The 16,148-nt window shown below is 42.4% G+C and overlaps 1 protein-coding gene across 3 annotated transcripts in view; it reads left to right on the top strand.

The window, feature by feature from the left end:
* The window catches only part of PLEKHG1 (pleckstrin homology and RhoGEF domain containing G1), a 243,857-nt gene that overhangs the window by 159,092 nt on the left and 68,617 nt on the right, over nt 1-16,148 (top strand). For all 3 annotated transcript variants that reach the window (XM_030809833.1, XM_030809835.1, XM_030809834.1), the window contains one exon: nt 10,961-11,061. In XM_030809833.1, the coding sequence (XP_030665693.1) occupies nt 10,961-11,061 (101 nt within the window). The remainder of the gene's footprint in view (nt 1-10,960; nt 11,062-16,148) is intronic.

The following is a 16,148-nucleotide window of genomic DNA, read 5'->3' on the forward strand; positions in this document are numbered from 1 at the left end:
TTTTATGGCTGTATAGTATTCCATGGTGTATACGTACCACATTTTCTTTATCCAGTCTATCATTGATGGGCATTTGGGTTGATTCTATGTCTTTGCTATTGTGAATAGTGCTGCATTGAACATGTGCGTGCATGTATCTTTATAATAGAATGATTTATATTCCTTTGAGTATATAGCCAGTGATGGGATTGCTGGGTCAAATGCCATTTCTGCCTCTAGTTCTTTGAGGAATCACTACAATGGTTAAACTAATTTATCCCACCAACAGTGGAAAAGTGTTCCTTTTTCTCTGCAAGCTTGCTAGCATTTGTTTCTTGACTTTTTTTTTTTTTTTTTGAGACAGAGTTTTACTCTTGTTGCCCAGGCTGGAGTGCAATGGTGTGATCTCAGCTCACTGCAACCTCTGCCTCCAGGTTCAAGTGATTCTCCTGCCTCAGCCTCCTGAGTAGCTGGAATTACAGGCACACACCACCACGCCTGGCTACTCTTGTATTTTTAGTAGAGATGGGGTTTCACCATGTTGGTCAGGCTGGTCACAAACTCCTGACCTCAGGTGATCTGCCTGCCTTGGCCTCCCAAAGTGCTGAGATTACCGGCGTGAGCCACCACACCTGGCCGTTTCTTGACTTTTTAACAATTGTCATTCTGACTAAGCATGAGATGGTATCTTATTGTGGTTTTGATTTGCATTTCTCTAAAGATCAGTGGTGTTGAGCTTTTTTTCATATGTTGGCTGTGATATGGATGCTCTTCTACACAGCTCCTGAACCTCTTTGTACATTTCCATTTCAGTACATGAGCATTTTCCTTTGAAGGCTCTTTTCAGAGCTTCCATCTTTCTCTTCATTTCTGATTTGTCTTCATTTCAGAATGGTTCCTAATTCTCTAGAGCTAAAACACCCTGCTTTCCAGGCTCCCCATCATGTCATGATTTCATATTACTTGAAAGTAGTGTGGTGCTCAGAGAGCTGATCGAATGCATCTGCCCTGACTCCTTGTGACTGGTTTGGGGAAGGAGTGTGTTTCTGTGGGACGAGGTATATAGAGACTTGTCCATAAAGTGGGATCAAGTGGCCCACTGTGGGGTGGCTGGCAGGAAATGGGGTGTCTTACAGGAGTGTAAAGGCATGCATTAGTGAGAAGGAAGGACGAGAACTCGTGAGCCAGTCTTGAACGTGGCAGATGGTTGAAAGCTGGTGTGTTTGGCTGAAGGAAAACATGCCATGGGATGTATACATATGAAAACATGAAGGCAGTGGGTACTGCGTGTGAATGGGACTGATCCTAATTCAGATATAGCCTGTGATGATCTTGGCAGGTGGGAGGTGCCTAGTCAATCATGGTGGTGGTTTTTGATTGGCTCCTACCTGACACCTGATAAAAATTACCTTTAACTCTCAAAATTAATCATCAGCAAACCCCTCCTCCTGTTTAAATATACTGTGTTAGGTATAAAACCTTTGAAGTGACCCTGTAGGGTTTCAGCGCCCAGGCTATTGTCAGCAGATCTTGGTTTGAGCATGACTTGAGGCATTTACTCTCTGTATGACCTCAGGGGACTGATGGAGCCTTTCTCAGCTTCCGGGGAAATGGGATTAATGGGACCCGTCTCCTAGGGTTGCGGTGAAGATGAAATGAGAGAATGCATATAAAGCAGACAGCTCAGTGCTTAGCAATAAACTTTAAAATAACAACAATGATGATTGCCAGGTGTGGTAGCTTATGCCTATAATCCCAATACTTTGGGAGGCCAAGGTGGGAGGATCACTTGAGGTCAGGAGTCTCCTGGGCAAGATAGTGAGACCCTATCTCTACAAAAAAATAGAAAAGTTAGGCCAGTGTGGTGGTGTGAGCCTATAACCCCAGCTACTGGGAAGGCTGAGGCAGGAGATCGCTTAAAGCAGGATTTCCAGGTTGCAGTGAGCTGTGATCATGCCACTGCATTCTCGCCTGGATGACAGAGACCCAGCCTCTAAACAAAAATAAAGAAAAAAGAAAAACCAATAATGATGATAAATAGCAGTGAGGAGTTAAAATTCAGATTATGTAATAATGCACATTTATTTTACTGATTTTTTTCCCCATATTAAAAACCCTTTGGGCTTTACTTAATTTTCCTTAATCACCATGTTTCAAATTACACCAGTAGTCCTCTGATTATAATGAAGATGAATCAGTTTCTTATTTTCAGATGCTTCAAGTGTTGCCAAGACATTGCATCCCTCCACCACCTCACCATCCATTCCCATTTTCCACTTTAAGGATTATAGCCACGTTTAATTGTGTCTGTCTGCTTCCTTACCTGGCCTGGAACCTGGAGAGTAAAAAGGTAGTTTAAATAAGAAATAAAAAGCTGTGTAAAGTTAACCTGATGACAAGGAAAACAGAGTTGTAGGAGAGATAAGTCAACTGGAGGGATCATTCTCAAAAGAGTGGTTAATAAACTCACTTCAAATTTCTATCTAGTGAGTGCCCACTGCAGCCTCGTACTGGGCTTTGCTTCAGGGGATTCTGGCAAACACGGTGGTGGCCCATTTTGAAGACTTTAAAATACAACATCTTCAAAGACTTTGTACTTACATGCATTCAAAAGCACATAGATTATTTCAGAAATGCTTCGCTTTTTTTTTTTTCTTTTGGTAGCTAGAAATAATGATAGGATTTACACTACAGAAAAAACAGTAATGGGAGGTTGCAAATAGGTCTGGAAAGATATTTCAGTATGCAACAGGACTTCATCATGGCCATCTGTCTACCTCTGTCAGTTTTAGAAGCACTTTGGCATATGAGAATGTTGTCAATGTAATTTGGAAACTCTGCAATTTCGAAAATAAATATTTAACAAGGCAACAGAAAATTAAGTTTTTCTGCTACGTTATTATTGTAAAAAGGCCTCTTATAAGGACTTCTCTAATTGTTATACTGAAAGGTAATATAGGGAACTAATTTTAGTGTTATGTTTATACCAAATTGCTTTTCCATTATTATAACTTTTTTAGGTTTCACTACATTTATACACATCCACATGAAGTCAATAAATGACATCACTATAAAGTAAATGAAGACAATTGATTTCTTTATTTCTTTTTTTTTTTTTTTTTTTGAGACAAAGTCTCACTCTGTTGCCCAGGTTGGAGTGCAGTGGCACAATCATGGCTCACTGCAACCTCCACCTCCTGGGTTCAAGCGATTCTCCTGCCTCAGCCTCCCAAGTAGCTGGGACTACAGGAACGCGCCACCATGCCCAGCAATTTTTGTATTTTTAGTAGAGAGGAGGTTTCACTGTGTTGGCCAGGGTGGTCTCAATTACTTGACCTTGTGATCTGCCCAGGCTGGAGTGCAGTGGTGCAATCTCGGCTCACTACAACCTCCACCTCCCAGGTTCAAGCAATTGTCCTGCCTCAGCCTCCCGAGCAGCTGATATTACAGGCGTGTGCCACCACACCCAGCTAATTTTTGTTTTTTTTTTGTTTTTTTTTTTTTTTTGAGACAGAGTCTCGCTCTGTCACCCAGGCTGGAGTGCAGTGGCACAATCTTGGCTCACTGCAAGCTCCGCCTCCCAGGTTCATGCCATTCTCCTGCCTCAGCCTCTCCGAGTAGCTGGGACTACAGGCGCCCGCCACCACGCCCGGCTAATTTTTTTGTATTTTTAATAGAGACGGAGTTTCACCGTGGTCTCGATCCCCTGACCTCGTGATCCGCCCGCCTCGGCCTCCCAAAGTGCTGGGATTACAAGTGTGAGCCACCGCGCCCAGCCAATTTTTGTATTTTTGTAGAGATGGGGTTTCAGGCTGGTCTCGAACTCCTGACCTCAGGTGATCCACCTGTCTTGGCCTCCCAAAGTGCTGGGATGTAGGGGTGAGCCACCACACCTGGCCCAAGACAATTGATTTCGGTAATGATTGTCAGAAGTGTAGGAAAAAATGGGCATCCAGTTGCTTTAAGAACTTTAACATATTAATACTAATTCTATTTCTTAATATCTTGTTCATAAATGTGTTTGTGCTTAAAGTCTTTAGGGGAAAACCAAACAAATATTCCTAATTGTCTTCAAGCAAAGATGTATTTCTCTTTCTACTCATCATTTCTATTTTTAACAGAATTCCTGTTCCAAGTTTCTTTTTCTGGGAAGAGCTGCCACCTCCTGCCCCTTCCTAGGCCTGGCTGGCCCATCTCCTCACTATGAGAAAGCTCCCAGCTCTCCCCCTTTCAGGAGGAAGTAGGAAAACAATAGCGGGGAGACTGAAAAGGCGCATGTATCATCTGTCACAGCTTAACAAGAAGGCCATTCCTGACATTTTTTACCAATGGTTTATGTACTGCAAGTATTATAGACAGTAAATGAGTCTGAAGTCACCCAATTTTTTATTCTTTTACTCAGGCATCTCAGAGCCATTAACACAGTTCCACACATTACCAGTAAGATCAGCCTCTATGTCGTATCTTTCTTCCCCCTTTGTCTTCCCCGCTCTTTCTCTCTTTTTCCTTTTTTTTTTGGAGTCTCACTCTGTTGCCCAGGCTGGAGTGCAGTGGCACAATCTCAGCTCACTTCAACGTCTGCCTCCCAGGTTCAAGTGATTCTCCTGCCTCAGCCTCCCAAGTAGCTGGGATTACAGGTGCCCGCCACCACGCCCGGCTAATTTTTTTTTTTTTTTTTTTTTTTTTTTTTTTTTTTTTTTTTTTAGTAGAGACGGGGTTTCGCCATGTTGGCCAGGCTGGTCTCGAGCTGCTGACCTCTGATAACCTGCCTGCCTTGGCCTCCGAAAGTGCTGAGATTACAGGCATGAGCCACTGTGCCCGGCCCAACCCTCTCGTTTTCTTTCTTCCCTTTCTTCCCGGTCCTTCCCCCTGCCCAAAGCTATTGCCAGAAAGATTGTGTCCCATTCCTTCTACGTTGGATTTTCAGTACATTTCTCTGTGGTGTGGGGTCTAGACTGTATGGACCCAGGGAATACTCTGTCTCCACAGTAAAAGCTTTTGTATCCAGCCTAATGCAGTGGCCGGAGACCACCATTCCCCAGATCCCTTTTCTTTGGCTGTACCTTCCTCCTCCCTAGATGTGCACAGAGAAAGAAGAGAAAAGAGATTCACTTAAGATTAGACTTCTGATACTTTTGTCTATAGGCTACAGCAGGACATTTTACTATACCCTGTTCAGTGGCTTATTTGGAAGAAAGATAAAGGGCTTCTTTCATCTGCAGTGTGTTCTTCTGTACTCTCACAGTACTTTGTAAATAATTCTTGTAGCACTTAAATGAACTTCTTTTATGTGTTTTTCTCCCTCATTCTCCTTTGAGCACCAACAGGAAGGATAAAGCTCATACCCTCATCGTTTCTTTCTTTCTTTTTTTTTTTTTTTTTGAGACGGAGTTTTGTTCTTGTTACCCAGGCTGGAGTGCAATGGCACAATCTCAACTCACTGCAACCTCCGCATCCCAGGTTCAAGCAATTCCCCTGCCTCAGCCTCCCAAGTAGCTGGGATTACAGCTACCCACCACCACACTTGGTTAATATTTTTGTGTTTTTAATAGAGACGGAGTTTCACCATGCTGAGCCAGGCTGCTCTGGAACTCCTAACTTCAGGTGATCCACCTGCCTCAGCCTCCCAAAGTGTGGGGATTACAGGCGTGAGCCACTGTGCCCGGCCCTTAACCAATATCTTTTCAGTCACGATGTTCTGTAAGGGCACTCTGTGCAAAGGACGATGGCTGGAAAATCAAACCCATATTTCTTCTTAGAGCTTGGGCCTTAGCAAGAACAAAATGAGCCAGCCTGAGCACATGGAAATCTACAATCTGGATGAACTAGGCCAAAAGTAGGCCTGTCTTCTTTCACCACAAACCCCCAGAGATGCCTTTCAACCTTTCATCTTGGCTTGAAGAAGTCCAGTCCAGGGGGTACCAAACCTCAGAACAGCCCTGCCCAGGCCTCCACAGATGGGGCCTGCTAGAGCTGGCCCTGGCTTGGTTTTACCTCACCAGCCACCTAGGAAGGAAAATCAGAGGAGGGAAGCCAATGGGTCCTTTTCCCTGGAGGGAGCAGCCCGGCTGTCTCCATGCTACAGCCAAAAGGAAGAGGAGGCAGATGGGTCCCCATGTACTCATTGACTTTAACTCACTCATGCCACAGTGGATGAGAAAGCATCCTTCCTGGGAGCTGGCGAAACAGCAGCTTCCTCCTTAGGGTGGGAAGTGACAAAGACAGAGGAGCCCCAGATTTCCTTCCACCGAAAGCCCACATGGCTGATCAGTCACTTCAACCATGCTGTCACCCTGGACTCCGTGCTTCTATTATTCTCCACATCCCATTAAATACCTCTCCTCTCCACCTGACTCAGGGTTAGGAGTTGGTCTGCACATACCTGTCCTGCTGCGTGCATCACCTAACCAGCCTCCCCAGCAGTTTTATAGTTTCTCTCCTATTTTCTTTTCTTTTCTTTTTTTTTTTAAAGACAGAATTTAGCTCTTGTTGCCCAGGCCGGAGTGCAATGGTGCAATCTCAGCTCATTGCAACCTTTGCCTCCCGGGTTCAAGCGATTCTCCTGCCTCAGCCTCCCGAGTAGCTGAGATTACAGGTGCCTGCCACCATGCCCTGCTAAATTTTGTATTTTTAGTAGAGATGGGGTTTCACCACGTTGCCCAGGCTGGTCTTGAACTCCTGACCTCAGATGATCCACCTGCGTTTGCCTCCCAAAGTGTTGGGATTACAGGCATGAGCCACTGCACCTGGCCCTGTTTTCTTTATTGATGATGGAACCATCTTTAATCTCACCACACCCTTCAGTGGTTACCACCAGCTATGTAGCGTGGAAGATTCTGCATGACCTGTCCCGGCCCCCATTTAGCCTCATCTAGCAGTGCAGCCCCACCCTCAAGGGTCTGTGTGTTTAGGTGCACGCCCTGCTCTGTCCAGCTGGTCTCAACCCTGACATCTGGCTGGCCTGAAATCTAGCCCTTTTCAACTCCTTTTAGTGTCCTTTTTGTTACCCTGTGCCTTTGTTTACCCATTTCTGGCCTCCTAGATGTTGTCTCCTTCCTTTCGCTGTGTTGAAACTCCATCCTTCAAGATTCAGCTCCACCCTCACCTTCCCTGTGAAGCCTCTCCCCTCCCTGGAACTGGCCACTTCCGCCTTTCCTGCCCTCTCTTGTGAACTGAATCTCTATCAGTCTTGCTGCCAAAACACTGTATTCTATTTATTTGTTTACACTTGGCTCTTCAACTATACAGGGAGCTTGCTGGGGGAAGGGATCATGTTTTATTCTTTTTTTTTTTTAATTCTTATCCTGTAAAACAGCGCTTGGCACACATTCTTACATCCTCAAAATAAAAAGATGGGAGGAAGGCTTGTATAAATGAATGTTAATGTGCTTTTAAACTGTAAATTACTATACACATGTAAGTTATTCTAGTTTCAGAGGCATCCCAATGTAATACATGAAATTTGAAAGGCAAATTTTTGGATAAACAGACTACTTTCTAGAAAGGGTAGAGGGGTTGGAGAAATGAAAAAAGATTATTTCTCAGGGCCAGGTGCAGTGGCTTACACCTGTAATCCCAGCATTTTGGGAGGCCAAGGCAGGTGGATCACCTGAGGTCAGGAGTTTGAGATCAGCCTAGCCAACATGGCGAAACCCCATCTCTACTAAAAATACAAAAATTAGCCGGGCATGATGGCACATGCGTGCAATCTCAGCTACTCAAGGGGCCTGAGGCAGGAGAATCGCTTGAACTTGGGAGGTGGAGGTCGTAGTGAGCCAAGATCGTGCCACTGCACTCCAGCTTGGGTGACAGAGCGAGACTCTGTCTCAAAAAAAAAAAAAAAAAAAAAAAAAAAAAAAATTTAATGTGATATCAGAAGAAGAAGGGAAGTGGAGGAGCCATTAACTAACCTATTTCTGGGCATTTCATAGAAATAAGGTAAGCTCCCAAGGGCGCTGAATTTGCCTTCTGTCTCAGTTCTTTCTATAGTGTGTCCCTGCTGGGTGGTTATATGGATCAGAGCTTCTCAAACTATCCATGGTGAGCGGCAAGTGTGTGTGTTTTCTTTCCATCTGTCACACACCAATTCTTCTGTAAAATACAATTTAAAAAAGAATACTAGAAAAGTTAGAATAAGATGTACAAAGTACAAGCACAAATTTATTATTAGATTGATATTAAATCATTCTGTAAACTACTGTAAAAAGTTTCTGCATGCTTACTTGATGTCTGTACTTATCTGCTTGTAGATCAGCAGCAAACAGTTTGCAAATTGGCTCCTGCCCACTTCCCATACTTTGAATAGGACCAAGTCAGATCTACTTGAATATCTACTTGGATATTTTCAATAACAGATATTACAAGGAATGAAAAAGTTGATTAGAGGAGGCTGCTTATGTGCAAATCTTATAATGGTAGAGATCTTAAGGACTTAAACTGATGAGAAAATAAATAGGGGAAATTTTAAATCACAGAAAATCATTCAAATGGTGAAAAGCCGTTTTTTGTGTGTACTCTCTGCTTCTTTCCTCACCAAGCTAAATTCTTTGATCCTCTTGGAGAATAATTGTTTTCAGTGCAAAAGTTTTAAATTGATCCTTCATAGTTGTTAACAGTAGGGTAACCATAGGTGCTGACATCAAGCTAATAAAATTAATAAGCAGCATGACAGGCTCTAATAAGTTTCGTTGGTGTCCTTACTCTGTCATTTCGGGTGCAGAATGAACTGTTATTATCACTGAGCTTCAAACCACTCATTTTGGCTACACTACAGATGATTACAGCTGCGAATACAGGGCACGCTGCCTTAGTTTTCAGGAACTAATCTAGGGTTAAACTATTATATTTAAAAGATGTACTTACGATCAGTGGGGGGAACAAGTTATGACCATACAACTTTGATCTGTTTTCTAGAGTGGTCCACAAAAATGTAGACTCCTCACGATCTGTTTTCTCAATAGTTTCTGAAAACAAGCAACTTTTAAAATTTAGTTTCTCTGCCATGGACTCTGAGGTTTTTGAAACTCTTTGAGCTGGCGATGGGCCATCAGTTTTTGGATGCAGGCCATGGTTCTTTGTCTGTAACCCCAGATGAAATTCTTTAAGCCCCTTAACTCAATCTTTCTCTCACATGAAGAATTTAGTATCGGGTTTCTGCAAATGAGCAAGCTTCGCACTTGAAGTGAGAGAAAGGATTGTTCATTCTCTCTTTAAGCCCCACTGCGGAGCCTCTGAATTCAGCCAGGTGAATGTTGCTTGCACCCTCCACCTCCGCCCCGCCCCTCATCCTGCCATGCTGGTGTGGCTCATGCCCATCTACATCCTTCTGTTTTACCTTCTTAATTTTGTGTACAATATGCCCTCCAAAATGTCCAGCAAAGTCTTAAGCTGCTATTAAATACAGACATTCACTGCACGTTGAGTATTAGTCCATCCTTTTGGACCATGTGTAATTTAACAGAAATATCAATGAATATATTTCTTTATTTTGAGAGAGTGTAGGTTTTATGTGTTGTTCAAAATGTACCATTCTTTCAATTCTGGCCTCCATTTGTTTTTCTTTTTGGGGCCCTTTTTGGGCCTGTCTGTCCTATGCAGGTACTCAAGCTCTTATGATTGTTCCATTTATAACAGTAAGGAGAATAGGCCAAGCTATTTGGGGATTTTAATGCCAACTACTTTTAAATCTTTTGAATCTAGTTTCTTACTGAGGTGACTACTTTCTTAAGAAGAAAAGTTGTTACCACAAAACTTGTTTTGAAAAAAGGTTTATGAACATTGGTTTATGCATGACAATGATTTTAGTATGAAAGAACTAGAACGAAACCTAATTGGATGCAAACTGTGAAATGTGCCACTTGAGAAAGTTAATGATGAAAGCCCTGCCTATTTTGCATCGGAGGAACCAAAAGAACATGAGAGAATGAAGGTGCATTAATAAAAGGTATAAGAAACAATTATCTAATGGTTCTTACATTTCAGCTTCTCCTTTCTCTAGCTGCATCTAAACACAACAGTGTTTGCTGTCGGACATTGGAATGTGGCTGCGGTGCTGGGATTTTCATGGCCTGCTTGGCTTTTCACAGGGTTACTTCCTCTAAATGCTGCAGATTGCCATGTTACATTTGGGAGGGAGCCATACTTCATTGTTCAGCCTAGGGCAAGGACTATATTTATTTTTTATTTTACGTTATTTCAGCTGTTTTCACTTTTTATTGTTTTCCTGCCTCCTACAGAATCCTTTTTCAAGTCTTGCTAGAGAAAGGGGAACACTCAGTTATGAACTCTTTAGCACACAAGAGGCAGAAAGCAGCTTTCCTCTTCCTCAGCAGTTCAAATAGCTTCTAAGCCATGTCAGTTTAACCCACGATGGGTCTGAATCCACAGCAGGTCTGTTTGGGAGCTGTTTCTATGTTAAAACATACAAAATCAATTGAGAGTTTTCTGTGGCTCATTAACACAGCATAGTAAGTTATATGCTTATTTTTTTTCACTTAAAAAAATAAGTTGGTATTTGAAAAAGAATTTGGTTCTATAGTTTAACAACAGATAGTTTTGTGACTTAAAGGTTATGTTTAAAACAATTCTGTCAGTTCAGATTTCTTATTTCTGGTTTTTCACTATATGAATTAGAGTATGTTTTTATCATACAAATCAGTCAAAGAAACAGCAGACGATGTGGTTATACCAAAACTGACGTTATCGGCACGATGGTCATTATAGCCCCATCTAGGGAAGCTCTAATATATTTAGGGAGTATACAGAATGTATACCATACTCTTTCTCTTTGCTAAAACTCTTCGTTCTATAAATAGGTGAGTATTAGGGCCAGTAATAAGAGAGCAACTGTGTACTCTCAGAGTTAATGAGCACATTAGTATAATAATTACTTGAAACAGATATGAAAGATTCACTGGGCATAATTAAAGATGACTTGGAAAGGACAGGAGTGTTGAAGGCATCCTTCTCATTGATCTCACAGGATTACCTTGACTGCATCAGGGACCAAACAAAACTTCCCCTGGGGACCGAAGAAAGATCAGCCCTTTTCGGAAACATACAGGATATCTACCACTTCAATAGGTAAGTTAATATTCAAAAGATCGTTCTCACATAGGAGCATTATGAAAATTTCTCAGATGAATGCAGCCTAAGAAACTCTCCCTGTAACCCCTGACTCAGCTTCATCCATTTTTGTGGGCTATTGTGCCAAGAAGCTTTCTACTTAGAAGTATCCTTATTTCCTTATGAGTCTCACATGTATTCCATATTCTCTGTCTCTCCGTCCTCCTGACTCAGAGAAGAAACCTATTTGCCCTGGTGGGGCAGCGACATCTTTTCTTCCGCAATATGACATGAACAGGACATCCAAGAATATGTACTTGCTTAGTCTCCAGGATCCCCAGCTACACTGAATTTTCTATAACTTTTCTGCTACCTGGGGAGTGGGCTGGACACAGTAAACACACAATACATACTTCAAGTCATAACATATTAATTCAATTGAATTGATAATTTTAAATAATCAGTTTAATTAAAAATGTAAGTATGTAGCAGACACTAGGCTAGAAAATTAAAATAGTAAACAAGACAGAGAGTGAATGAATAAGTTATTATATCAATACTTCTTGAAAGAAAAGTTAGGGCCAGACATGGTGGCTCACACCTGTAATCCCAGCACTTTGGTAGGCTGAGGTGGACAGATCACTTGAGATTAGGAGTTTGAGACCAGCCTGGCCAATATGGTAAAACCCCATCTCTACTAAAAATACAAAAATTAGCCAGGTATGGTGGTGCACACCTGTAACCCCAGCTACTCAGGAGGCTGAGACAGGAGAATTGCTTGAACCCAGGAGGTGGAAGTTGAGTGAGCCAAGATTGCACCACTGCAATCTGTCCAGCCAGGGTGACAGAGTAAGACTCCATCTCAAAAAAAAAAACAAAAAGAAAGACAAGCTAGTAGGCTTGTTAAGAGCACAGAAGCTGGTGTTCAACATATGTGAGTTTGCATCCCAGCAAAGCCCCCTATATGTGTTGGGTGAATCTTTAAACGGAATGAAATTAACTAACCCCTGTATGTCAAGTCTTTACTCAAATCCTTCTTCTCGCTGAGGCTCCCTGAGTATCCACACATACCTTACCTCCTCCGCTTTTCCTTTTTCTCATGGCACTCATCAATTTTTAACATACTATATGATCGACTTTTATATCATTCCTGTCGTTCCTTTCCTCTCCACCCTGACTCACAAAACACTTGCTCCACGAGGACAGGAGTCTGTTTTGTTACTGTCTAAGTCTCTAAAATGGTGTCTGGCCCATAGGAGGCATGCAAACTTGTATTGAAGGAAGAAACGGAAATAGGAAAATCTCTCTTATATGGTTACAGTGAAGCTCCCGTGAACTGATAAACCTAAAGTGCCAGCACAGAGGAAGTACCAAAATACAAGCCCATGATGCTCTTGATTTTGTGACAGTGAAATCCCATTATAAAATTCTGCAATGCCCTGTCATTTTGTGACTCAGCTATAAATGCAAACTCAGTCCTACCCATCTTGGCTTACTAAAATTGGTAAATGCAAGCTCCTTGAGGGCAGGGTTCACATATCCTTTGTCACCCTTGAATCCCAACACCTAGCACAAGCCTGACCTCTGGGAGAAATGTTCCTTGACTTGAAATAACTTATCCTTTAATTCTGAAAGCCTAGGATGTAGGAAGTGTCAGTGTTGCAACAGAACTGTTTTCGTTTGACTCAGAGTTTGAAAAACAGTTTGTGTATTTTGCGTCAGTATTTCTCAACCTGGGCTACCCACTGGAATCACCTGGGAAGCTGGATCCTACCTTCAGAAATTCTGACTCGTTGGTTGAGGTGGGGCCAGAACATCAGAATTTTTCAAAGGTGCTCGGGTGTTTGGAATGTGCAGCCATGGTTGAGACACACAGTCTAGATAAAATAAAAAGAAAATAGAGAAAGGGCATAGAAACTGAGTTAGAGAATCCAGAGTGTACCTGTTCATTAGTAATGTGCTGGTGTGAAAGCCAGCCCTCACTGCGCAATCGCTGATGATAAAATCCTGTGAGCCCCTGAACAGTTTCTCCTTCCAGAGCCCACTAATGGCCCTGTAACCCAGAAAGAGGCAAGAGGGCTAGATCTTGGGAGGCCCCTGGCCTAGGTCTTCTGTGGTTTGGCTGTGAGTTGATGGTGAGGCATATTTGTAGAGTGCTTGCTCCATGCCAGAGGCCATAGAGCTTTAGATGCATTTTCATTTCATATGCATTATCTGAGCCTCTCTGTCTCCAAACCCCAGGCATTCAGCCATGTGCCCTCCTGCCAGAGTGGAGCCCTGCTTCTCTGGTTCATGAAGTTGTGGCTTACTCCAGGAGGGGCTCTTAATCGCTAGAGTTTAAATCTTTATGTGTCTCCTAATTTAAAGAAAGATAAGAATGAGGCTGGGCATGGTAGCTTACACCTGTAATCCCAGCACTTTGGGAGGCCGAGGTGGGCAGATCACGTGAGGTCAGGAGTTCGAGACCAGCCTGGTCAGCATGGCAAGACCCTATCTCTACTAAAAATACAAATAAAATTAGCTGGGTGTTGTGGCACATGCCTGTAATCCCAGCTACTTGGGAGGCTGAGGCAGGAGAATCACTTGAACCCGGGAGGTGGAGGTTGCGGTGAGCCGAGATAGCGCCACTGCACTCCAGTCTGGGCAACAGAGTGAGACTCCATCTCGAATGAATGAATGAATGAATGAATGAAGTTAGCAAGAAGAGATCTTTGCAGTGGACCCCAGTCTGCAGAAGTTAGATGACTGAGATTTACATTCCTGAATCACATCTCTGTTCTTTTCTCTGTCTCTCTCTCTCTCTTGTTGTTGTTGTTTTTTTTTTTTTTTTTTTTTTTTTTTTGAGGCAGAATTTCACTGTGTCGCCCAGGCTGGAGTGCAGTGGTGCAATCTTGGTTCATTGCAACCTCCGCCTCCCGGGTTCAACCAATCAACAGGTGTATCGATTTCAAAGATACACCTATCGGGCGAATCTGTGGTTGGGGCTTGAAATAATAACTTTCAGCTCCTATTAGTTCAGGTCCAAGTTTTTCAAAATAATATATTGTGGCCAACTAGGCAAGACTTAAATGTAAAATTAAAGAGGGCATAAAGAAATGGTATTATGCTGGCCTGAAAAATTCAACTAACTAGGTTTCTTTTTTCAATAAAGATTTCCAAAATACAGAAAATCACAGAAAGACATTCCGTCAAAGAGTCGGGCGTGGCTCATGGGAGTTTGTCATATTACTCCTTTCTTTGTGCCTTATTTGCTTTAACATTTGTTTGAAGCATAAAGATACTATAAACATTATTGAATCCAGTTATATACCCTTCCCCAGTCACATTCTGCTCTGTGGAGAATGGCACCCTGATGTGTTGGTAAACCAGTTCTCCAGCATGGGGAAAGGGGAGGGAGGATCTGGAATTTATAATGTTTTTTGATTTCTGTGGTATAAACACTCCCATCACAGCAGATTTCAAGTTCCTAACACAACATCACTGAACACGGAATTAAGAAGAGATGTGCAGAATTGGCTCAGGGAAGCCAGTGTAATCTGGCTTAGTACACAACTATGCTGGAACTGCCATCCAAAACTTGGTGTTTCTTTCCCAAGCATGGTTTTGCTGCCATTACTATATATACAAGTATTTATTTAAAATGTGTAACATGCTGTGGGAGGCCCAGGTGGGAGGACTGCTTGAGCCAAGGAGTTTGAGACCAGCCTGGGCAACGTGGCGAAATCCCATCTCTACAAAAAATCAAAAAGTTAGCAGGACATGGTGGCACATGCCTGTGGTCCTACTACACAGGAGACTGAGGCAGGAGGATCACTTGAGCCCAGGAGTTTGAGACTGCAGTGAGCTATGATGGCACCACCGCTCTCCAGCCTAGGCAACAGAGCAACACCCCGTCTCAAAAAATAAAAGAAGTCACATGCTTTCACCTATTTCAAACATGGCATACGTGGTGTCAACTTACAGGTTATTTTCACTCAACATTGTTTTTGGGATTTATAGCTCTAGTTCATTTAACTGCTGTGTATTATCCATTGGTGATGATCTGTCTCTGCATTTTGCCAATTGCGTTAAGATTGAGCATCTTTTCTTCTTGGCCATTTTGATTGCCTCTGCAGTTTTCTGGCTCATATCCATTGCCTGTTCTATTGGGATATTGCTTTTTCTTATTGTTGTATAGGAGTTCTTGATGAATTCTGGCTAGTGATCTTTGCAGATTATGTGAGATGTAAATATCTCCTACCATGAGACATGCCTTTTAACTTTAATTATGGTTTATTTGAAAATAAGTTGTATAATGTGTAAGTTCGACTACACTAAGTATACTTTTTATAGTATGTAGGTTTTGTGTTGTGTTTTTAAAGAAAGTCCTTTCAATCTCAGGTCATAAATATATTCTATTTTTTTCTAAAAGTCTTAAAATTTTGTCTTTCACATTTGTCCTTAAAATGCCTAACATTGATGGAGGCATGGTGTGTAGTAGGGGATCTAAACTCTTATTTTCATATGGCTAGCCACTGATTTGAAAAGTACTTCTCTTGGCTGGGTGCAGTGGCTCACGTCTGTAATCCCCGCACTTTGGTAGGCCAAGGCAGGTGGATCACCTGAGGTTAGGAGTTTGAGACCAGCCTGGCTAATACGGTGAAACCCTGTCTCTACCAAAAATACAAAAATTAGCCAGGCGTGGTGGCGAGTGCCTGTAATCCCAGCTACTCAGGAGGCTGAGGCAGGAGAATTGCTTGAGCCCAGGAGGCAGAGGCTACAGTGAGCCAAAATGTCACCACTGCACTTCAGCCTCGGCGACAGAGTGAGACTCCGTCTCAAAAAATAAAAAGAAAAATCACAAGACTTACATGGATGTGTGGGTCTGTGTTCTCTTTCACTGGCCCGCCCATTCTTATCCCATACCCCACTGTTCTGATGATCAAGCCCACATACGTTGTTCTTGTTCAACACTGGCTTAGCTTTTCTTGAGTCTGCACTGTCAAGGAATTTTTTTTAATTTGTTATTTCTTTGAACTCTATTGGGGTTTTTATTGAAATTGCATTAAATTTTATAGATTAATTTCAACAGAATTGACATCTTTACATTACTGTCATCCCATCCA

The sequence above is a fragment of the Nomascus leucogenys genome, chromosome 3, assembly GCF_006542625.1.
Source record: "Nomascus leucogenys isolate Asia chromosome 3, Asia_NLE_v1, whole genome shotgun sequence".
Lineage (NCBI taxonomy): Eukaryota > Metazoa > Chordata > Mammalia > Primates > Hylobatidae > Nomascus > Nomascus leucogenys.